At 32.3% G+C, this 10547-nt stretch overlaps 1 protein-coding gene across 1 annotated transcript; it reads right to left on the reverse strand.

Annotated features, from left to right (window-relative positions):
• Positions 439–1447, reverse strand: LOC107619446 (germin-like protein subfamily 3 member 1). Its single transcript, XM_016321737.2, has one exon. It carries the CDS (start codon positions 1390–1392, stop codon positions 763–765), a length of 630 nt encoding a protein of 209 aa, XP_016177223.1. The 5' UTR covers positions 1393–1447; the 3' UTR covers positions 439–762.

The raw sequence follows: 10547 nt of genomic DNA on the forward strand, positions 1-10547 counted from the left end.
TTTTATTAAGATGATATTATTTTTTTAAAATGAGACTAATTTTATTTTATTTATTAATTTTAAGGGTAAAGTATATTTTTTGTCCGTGAAGTTTGACAAAAAATTCAAAAATATCCCTAAATTTTATTTTGTTTCAATTTTGTTCCAAAAGTTTTCGATTTGCATCAAATATACCCCTATCGGCTAAATTTTTAAAAAAATTAAGACCAATCTAACAATAATACATGAAAATTATGCTTGATTTGCTTGTGTTGAAGGTTGTTCTTGTAAAATTATTGTTGAATTGGTCTTAAATTTTTTGAAAAATTAGCTGTTAGGGGTATATGTTTGAAACAAGAGACTAAACTAGAGAAAAGATTTGGGTATTATTTAGTGTATTCAAGTTGTCAGTTCAAGTTATTATTAGAATAAAAAAAACTAGACTAATAATTAAAAATATTGGCAAAAACAACAAATTCTGATTAAACTTTTCTCACTCCAAAAACAATCTTGGAGATGCTCTTAAATCTCAACACTTGGTTTTGGAACATTAACATAGAAACTAAATTCAAAATACACGATTTTTTTCGGGTGTACTACAAATAATACACCAATTTATGACTCCACAATGATACATACAAGGAATTCAATAATAACTGTGACACCTAGACACAAAATGTAATGAATATGAAAAACAACACAGAAATAATAATGATAATGGGAATGGGTGATGAAATGAGGAGGATAACACAATCTAGAGGGTCTGATATTATGTCTCTAAGTCTAACCGCTTCCACCAAGAACACCCTTAAGCTTCTTGATCAATTCAGGGTCAAGGAAAGTAGTCTTTGCAATCAATGGAGTAGAGAAGTTGCTTGCAAACAAAGCAAAATCAAGAATCTGAAGTCCAGGATTGGGGCTACTAAAAAAAGCAAAAGCAACGGCGCCTTTCTTTCCAGCAGCTACCTGAAAATGCAGCAAGCCTTGAGGGAAAATCATAAGCTCTCCTGTCTTAACTGTGGCTATGTAAACCGAGTTCGCCGAAGAGACGAACCCGGCAGTTATATGGCCACTCTTCACAACTAGTAGCTCTGTGGCGCCAGGGTGGGAGTGAAGAGGAACCACACCACCCGGACCCAGGTCTAGCCTCAAGGCCGAGAGGCCGAGGCCGTTGAGGCCTGGGAATTGGCTGACAAATGCCGGCGTCACGGCGGCGTTTATGAGGGCAATGATTTTTCCAGGGACGGAGAGGCCGGTGTAGACGAAGTCGGAGGAGGTTACATTGGCTTCCGGCTTGCAGGGGAAACCTGCAGGGGTGTCTGATGCTGTGGTGTCTGCCACACAGAAGTCTTGGACTGATGCATGGCAAGTTGTGGATAAGAGAAGTGGGATGAGGAAGAGAATGGGAAGCATCTTTGCTTGTGAGTATGTTTATTTTTTAGGTTCCGATGGAAATGTACGATTGGCTTCGCACATGATGGGGTTATATAGAACTATACAAGAGTCATGGGTGCAAGTTGGAGGGTAGAAAATGGTAGGGTGCAAAAATTTTATCTTATCTTTTACCACCAATATTATATACCATGTCAATGTTACATGCAATCAAATATTACCATTTTTTTATTGGTATTTAGTCGGTAATAATTTGTACTCGTATTNAATAATGTAAAAAAATTTAAAAAAATGTCCACAAACATATGTTCATTTTTTCTAATAAATAAATAAAACATTTAATTTTAACTAGCTAGTGAGTGTATTATTACATGAATTTAATTTTGATGTACTATTAGTATAAAGTAGTTTTACACGTGTATCTAATTACAGAATATTATTTCAATAAAAATAACTACCTTTCACAATAATTTTATAAATAATCATCTAAAAAAACAAATATAATTATACCGACTGTATAAAGTACTTTGTGTATTAAAATTAACCAGAATTTATTGATATCTAAATTAAAGGGTGAAAGATAAAAAGAATTTTACGGTTAAAATGGATACTGCATTTAACAATAATCAAGACAAAATGATTTGAGTAAAAGTTGGTATAATAATGTACAAACAACAGAATGAAGCCGTCTCAATATGACAAATGTTTAACGAGAGCCACCCCATCATCAAATTGACATCCTTAGAAAGTGCACTCGTTGGGGTGATAAGGTCCCCACCTTGTAGAATCAGACAGAAATAAAAATCCCCTTTTTCCATAATCAAAGTATTTGGTGGGCAAAGATAGACACTAATTAATGAGTGACATTTATTGGCTTATTTCATACTAATTTATGGTGGCTAGGCATGTTGCTAAGCTAATTCATCAAAGCGAGAATTTTACAGCAATCACTTGATTGGAGTTTTTTAATGCCAATATTGAGATAAAATAAAATACTTCATTCACCCATGCAAAATTAACTACCAAATAAATAAGTATTATGTGTTTTTATATATTTATACATTTTATTTCATACTTCTTTTATAAAATAATCAACTATTAGAATAATTAAAATTATCCTAATCGAATAATCAAATATTTTATAATTGTACAACAATCAAACATTTTCATAAATACTATATAAATATATATTCTTATATAATAACTAATTAATAACTACATTTTGATATTCGTGTAACATCGTTAATTAAGAAATAAGAGCTAAGAGCAAACGAAAATAAGTTTAAAATTTTCAAATAAGGGAATGTACTTATACATTAATGTTGGTTGGTATTAAGGCTTTACATAAATATATTATATATAGTAAACTTTTTAAAATTTTTTATGCATATTTTGTTAGTCTTGTACGTATGTTGTAGTGTCTATTAACGAACGAATCACGGTAGCGAGACGAAAAAAATAGCCAGAACTTACCTTATAAATGTTAAATAACGCAAGTTATAGCTGTTTTTGGCTGATTTTCTTTAGTTACCAAACATTTCTGAAATCATATATATAAATTTTGTAACTCTAAATTTTTAATTATAAAAATTCTAATATCATGTAATAAATTTATTATTCAAAAAATTTAAACCGAAAGAAGAAAGAATTCGAATATCTCTAACATCATAATATTGTAATAAGTGGATCCCATAATTAAGTGAGAGATAATAAATAGTTGAAATAATGTTTTAAACATATATAAAAAATAAATATCTATGTCCATATCCATGTATATATTTGTTCCCATTGCTAAAACATTTTTAGAACTATCACTACTTAGATATGATGCCGCATTAACATTTTTTGTCCACGAAAAAAAATATTAAAAATTTGTCACTTTTATCTACTTTGTAAATTATTAGGAAACTGTTTTTATAGTGTTCATCTTTTTAGATTATTTTTCTGAATAGTTAAATATTTAGTTATATTTTTAGAAAAATCAATATATTGTAAAAGTTATCTATTTATCAATCGAGAATGAATCTGCATCTCATCATGGTGGTGACAGTGTCATGTCAAAACAGGTAATTATCATAAAAATATCTGTAGAAAAAAGCAATTAGTTTCCATATTTATGGAGAAGGGAGGAGATATTTTCAAGAGTGTTAAATGAATAGAAATAAGAGAGAATAGAGATTGACTAGAAAGGGAAAGTAAATAAGAAAGGAGCGTGGTCCAAAGTCACATGGGAAGAAGAGGAGAATGGACATAAACAGACATTTTTTGACAGCTAAAAGCTTTGCTGTTTGTTTCAATGGGAACCAAGTGTTGAATGTGTGGATGTGAGGGGAAACCCCATCCTAACAAGATATCATCATCATCATCCCACTTTCACCACCTTTTTGCGTAGCTAATGGGTAACAAAGGACTAAGATTCCAAAATTCCATAACCGTTTTGTCCTTAATTAATAATTTTAGTGTGGATTTTAATTAGGATTATTGTGCAAACACTGCTATTAAAAAGTTATTAGTCTTGCAGTTCATTAGCTATGTTAGGTAGTAACAAGAGTTAAGTATAATTTTGGTCTTTAAGAGATTAAAAATTTTTTTCGTTCTTAACTTTTTTTTACTTACAAAATTGTCTTTAAGATTTAATTAGGGATGCACATGGGCCGGGTGAAGCCGGGTTTGATGGGACCCAGATCCGACCCGAAATATACACCGGGTCTATTTATTAGACCCGAACCCGACCCTAAACCCGATGAAACCAATACACTTTCGGGCCACAATTATACCGGGTAAAAACCGGATGAAACCGGGCCGTTAACATTATATTACATTGATACCTTCTTGTAAGCTAACATGTAAAAATATCCAAATTTCCAAGACTCCAACCATTATTTAACATGGTAAATTCACTTAGAAAAATATAACAAGAACCAACCCTTCTTTAAAATTAAAGCATAACCACAATCAATACTAAAGCAAAACCACAATCAATACTAATATTGTCTAATAATACCAAATATTTAAATCAATATAAATAACACAATATTATGCATTAGTCTAAAGTCTTATGCATTCTAAACATAAAACATGAACTTATAGTCTTATAATGACTAATAACACAAAATATTAAGGTTTACAATACTTAAATTCCACATAAGAATAGTCATAATCCATCACTAATAACACGATATTAATTGTGTATGATGACCGGGCCACCGGGCCGACTTCGGGTGACCCGAGCTATGGCCCGGACCCGACCCGAAATAATGACCGGGTCTATTTTTGAGACCCTTACCCGACCCTAAACCCGATGAAATCACACCAAATTAGCCCCTAAAGTGTTCGGGACCGGGCCGGGCCTTCGAGCCGGGCCGGGTCTGTGCACCCCTAGATTTAATTTAGTTTTAAAATCGTAATTTTTACTAAAATTTTAATTTTTATTATCAAAAATGGGATAAGAAAAAAGGGGAAGGGAATCACATTAGGGAGGTTTTCAGGGAAGAAGAGGGGGAAGCCGAAAGTGGGAAAGAGAAGGTAAAGGGAATCGCCGTTGCTATTTTTCGCTGCCGCCACTACTACTTGTCGTTCGGTCCTCACCACTGCCGCTGCTCTTCGTCGTTCGGTCCTCGCCGCCAGATCTCGCCGCTCCTCTTTCTTGCAAGCGTCGCATCGTCTGTACAGTCCGCGTCAACCTCAACAAGCGTCATCCGCATCTCCTTTGCCCGGTCCCTCAACAAGTGTTGCATCGTTGTCGAAGTCATCCTCGACCGCATTCTCACCTTCTTTCTGTTGCCACCGCAGCGACAGCATCTTCCGCCAGGTTTTCTCCATCACCACCACCGGCGATTTCCAATTTTGCTCGGTTTCTAATTTTACTTTTATTTTTTATTTTGTTAACTAGTTTGTTAATCACATGTTTCTAATTCTAATTTTATTAATCACATGGTTTCTAATTTTGATTTTTTGTTCTTCTACTTCTGTTACTTCCATGTAGTAGACATGCGTATAAATATATATATATATATATATTTTGTTACTTACTTCTCTCGTCTTTATAGGGGACGATTTTGTTATGAGTGTATATATATCACTTTTGTTTTTTGTAAGTTNAATTATTTGGGTATATTTTTGTTTTTTATATTTATTTGTGTATACTTTTTTCTATTTATTTTAAGAAACTATAACATGACACTTTTGTTTAAGTTTAATTACTCTTATTTTTTATAGCTTAACCGAATTTTCAATTAGGTTCTTATATTTTTTTTTAATTAGATTTCTATACTATATCAGATTTTGTAACTAATTTTTTATTGTGATAAAAATGTTAAAATTAATAGAATATTCTGTTAAACTATATGGAATATTCAGTCAAGTATTAGATATATTCATTTTATTTAACAGAATATTCTGTTAATTCCAGTATTTTATCACAGTAGGACTTAATTACAAAATCTAATATAGTATAGAAACTCGATTGAAAAGAAATATAAAGACTTAATTAAAAATTCAAGTAAAATTATAAGGACAATAAAATAATTAAATTTTTTGTTTATTTCAAAAAAAAAAGAATTGGTTAAGAATACTTTCAATGTATTAATATATTAAAATTTTCAAAACTTATTATTTTTATTGTTTTAGCAAAGGATACTTATTAACTAAATCTTTTTTTTTAATGAGGTATTCACTAAGGATAGTGACTACTTTCTTTTTTATAGAAACATTTGAAAGAAATAAACAAATAATCATAAAATATGTTTTATTTCTATAGTTGGAAATTAATAATCACCATATAATTAAAAATTGAGGTGAATTATCGATGCATCATACATAACTTATATAGTTTTCTTTTTTTTTTTTAAGTAAAAAAGTTTAACACAATAAGTTGGAGCAAAAGAGAGAAACAAAAACTTATGATGCTAAAAATAACAATTCCTAGCCATCTTCGGCATTGCCATCAATAACCACAAAATTCACCACCAATCCACTCATCATAATTTGTAAAAGATTTGTTAATAATATCCACCACACTTGAACTTTGATTTTTGAAGATTCTATCATTTTTTTTAGCCAAATTGTCCAGATGACCGCAAAAAAACCAACCAACCACTGCTTTCATGCTATCTTTCTCGCTGATATATCCGTCCAACTTTCATAGTGTTGCTTGAGTGTACCTGAAATAGTCCATATCCTTCTAAAAGCGAACAACCAAGAACACCACATCTGCCAAGTGAGCTCACAACCAATGAACAAGTGAAAAGCAATTTCAACAGATTTATGACATAAAACACACATGTTATCATTCTGGCCAATAACACCTAATCTAGACAGTCTTTCTCTTGTATTCACCCTACCAACCAGTGCAAACCAAGTAAACAACTCAACCCTTGGTGGGACGAATCCTCTCTAAATAGTACTAGTGAAGCTATAACTTGTGATATCCGTGGGAAGTACCTCTGCCTGCAATACCTGCACAAATGAGTTAGTAGAATAAACACATTTTTTTATCAAATTTTCAGATCACTCTGTCCTCTCTCTCAGTTGTCAGTTTCACTGATGGCAGAACCGCATGAAGCTGATTTACTAGTTCTAGCTCCCATTGAAATAACTCTCGTCGCCACTGAAAATTCCAAATCCACTCTAACCCATCCCAGAACCCACAATCCCCTATGACATATCCTTGAAGATTTGAGACCGAGAAAAGTCTTGAAAAAGTAACTTTTAGAACACTACAAGGTAACCAGCTATCCTCCTAGAAGCAAATTATCCTACCATCCCCTAGTTCCATAGCCAAGCCTCTGATCATCTTCTCTCTCACTTGTGGCCCCCTGATTTGTAGTTGACAAATATCCTTCCAAGAACCCCCTCTTGTAGGTATAAGCTGATCACAAATCATCTTAGAAGGATTCATGTTATTACACGAATATACACGTTTTTTCCCAAGTGGACAATCCTCTTTCGAAAATCTCCACCACCACTTGAATAAAAGCGCTGTATTCCGAATTACCGCGTCACTAACTCTCAAATCTCCTGTCTTTTGGGGGCCTGTACAACTTTCCATTTCACTAGAAGCATCCCTGTCCCTCCCATCCTCTTTACTCCACAAAAAGCATCTCTATAAGGATATTATTTTGTCTGCTACTGCCTTTGGCATTTTGTACAAGCTGAGATAGTAAATAGGCAGGCTATTAAGAACATATTTAATGAGAACCAGCTTACCCACTTTATTTAGAGACTTTGCTTTCCATAGACTTAGCTTTTCCTCTACCTTATCAATCACTGGTTTTTCATGTCTTGACTAGCCTCAGATTTTCTCCCAGAGAAATGCCAAGATATATGACAGATAAATACGCCCGTTTACACTCCAACAGTCGACACATTTGTCGTGCCCAACTTTGCTCATAATTAACCGGGATTAAGCTGGACTTGTCAAAATTGATACTCAGCCCTGACATCATCTCAAAGCAGTGCAGCAACCGCTTATAGTTTCTGATCATCTCTTCTTCAAAAGGGCAAAAAAGCATAGTATCATCCGCAAACTGCAAATGTGACAATTCAATGTTATCCCTTCCAACCAACAACGGAGTAATATGTCCATTCCGTACCGCCTCTCTAATCATCCTATGTAGAACATCCACAACAAGCACAAATAAAAAGGAAGAAAGAGGATTCCTTGTCATAGACCCCTTTCCATTTTGAAGGGTTTAGAGGGAGAGTCATTTATTAGGACCGACATAGACGCATAACACACACACACACTCCTTTATCCACTCCCTCCATCTACGGCCAAACCCCATCTTCTTCAAATCAATATCCACAAAACTCCACTTGACTTGATCATAAGCCTTTTGGAAGTCTAGTTTAATAATTGCCGAGCTCTTTTTCCTCAACTTCAGCCACTTCACAGTTTCACATGCAATCAAAGTCCCATAATGTATCTTCTTATCCTGCACAAACGTACTCTGTGTTTCTCCTACCAATCCTAGCATTATCTTCCGCATCCTCCGAACTAGGATCTTTGATATAAACACAATCCACCATACTAATTGGCTTAAGGTCCTTGATTTCTTTAGCTCCGAAAAACTTTAGCACCAAAGCCACCCAAATAACATTCGCATCCCTAGGTAAAACAGCTGACTGAAAGAATCCCATCACGGCTGCAGTGAACTCCTCACCAACATCCTCCCAATACTTCTTAATGAAATTTATATTATACCCATCACTGTCTGGTGCCTTAGTTGACTCACAATCCCAAACTGCTGTTGGGAATAAGGAGTATGACCACAATCCAATCATTCATGTGTCAAATAATTTGTTGTTATTATTATATTAAAATGTTAATATAATAAGGTCCTTGATTAAATTTAGAGATTTATCATTGTGATAGTGATCACAATATTGAGAGATAAATCTTTTATAATTTAATATAAATTATTCTTGGTGATAGGATTATTAAAAAGGACATTAATAATCTAAAAAGACCAATAATGGTCTTCATTGGATGAAGATTTAATAGATCTCATTTATTAAATTATATATATAGATGGTGCATATAGAGATATGACCATTGGACTGACTCACTTTGAGAATTCCTAATGGTTATAATTACTGTATATTTGTCAATAGGATATTCTCAAGATGAACATAGTAATAGAGTTTCCTTTGACCTGCGACTGTCATAGTAATTAACAATGTATTTATTATACTTTGATTCCGAACACCTAATACCCTAGGGTGCTAGTTGAATGGATATTGGGTATGATTTACATACTTGTAGAATTAATGATTAGTCAATAAGAAATCTGTCAACTCTCGGTAAAGAGAGTTTGAGCTCTATGATTATAATGACTGAGATGAATGAAACCTTGGTCAAGGGGATTGAATGAATGAAGAAATGAGTTTCTTAGGTCATTCACAGTTCATTATAATAATGATAACAAGTTAGAGTTTGACAATTAAACCATACTCTAAAGGTTAACCAAGAGCTGGAAAGATGGAAGGAATTATACTTTGTTCTTCTAACGTTCTTAGTAAAAATATATTACTTCATACTATCGGGTCATTGAGGAGTGTTGCTAGATGCCAACTTTGATTAGTAAATTTAGTATACTAATTTACTACCCGCTTAATATTAAACCTATGGGTCACACACTAGCGAGTGTTCTAATCTTTGCTATAGAATTATTTAATTATTATTTTAATTTGATCAAATAAATAATTATATTAATTTAAAATAGAATATTATTATATTCTTTGCTAGCACTAAGAATATAATAACAGTATGATAATTGAGAATATTAAATGAGATTTATGAATAATTAGTTATTCTATTTATAAAGTTGGATGATATTCTAACTGATTCTTTTTCAAATTGAGTTATGATATGATTCATAAATTTGAAGGATTCAGATTTAGAATTTCAAGATATGACAAGATATGATTTAAATTTGAATTGAGATTCAAATTTAAAATCAGTAACAAATCTCATACTATATATATGTATGCCAAGAGTACAGGAAACAGATGAGAATGAAACACAAGGATTTTATTCCTTTATCTCTACACACATAAACGTATGTGAGCCTAATTCTTGGAGAAGAATTTTATGGCGTGCAAAGAGTTGTAAGAGGTTTCTCAATTTAGATAAGATGTTCATTGGTCAAGAAGTTGACAGCAAAAGTTGGTCTCGGTGTGAATACACATAGAGTCTTTGTACAATCGAAGAATAAAGTTTTTACTAAAGCGTCTAAAGGTATTTAGATCTGATCTATATATTATTATTGGAATAAAGTTTAAACACAAAAATAGATTTTTAGGATTGCCTTCTTTTCTTCCGCTGCGTGTTATGAACACATGGTAATCCTTCAGTGGTATCAGAACTTTGGCTTTTTTGTGTTTAAATCTTTATTCATATATTTCTAAAAGTTTGTAAATTAATAGGATTAATTCAAAACTTTTAAGCATGAGATGCAGTTATTTCCATTCAGACGGTTTTTTAATAAATTAATAGTTAATTTATTTGAATGTTAATTATTTAATTGTGATTAAATTATTATTTTTATGGTTATGATTTTAATCAAATTTTATTTGATTTTTTTATTATAATTTTGAAACGTAACTTTAAAGGAATAAAAATATTTATTTTTATATATAAGTGTATATATTGAAAATATCAAATTTGACAGTTT

The sequence above is a fragment of the Arachis ipaensis genome, chromosome B09 (genome assembly GCF_000816755.2).
Source record: "Arachis ipaensis cultivar K30076 chromosome B09, Araip1.1, whole genome shotgun sequence".
NCBI classification, from domain to species: domain Eukaryota; kingdom Viridiplantae; phylum Streptophyta; class Magnoliopsida; order Fabales; family Fabaceae; genus Arachis; species Arachis ipaensis.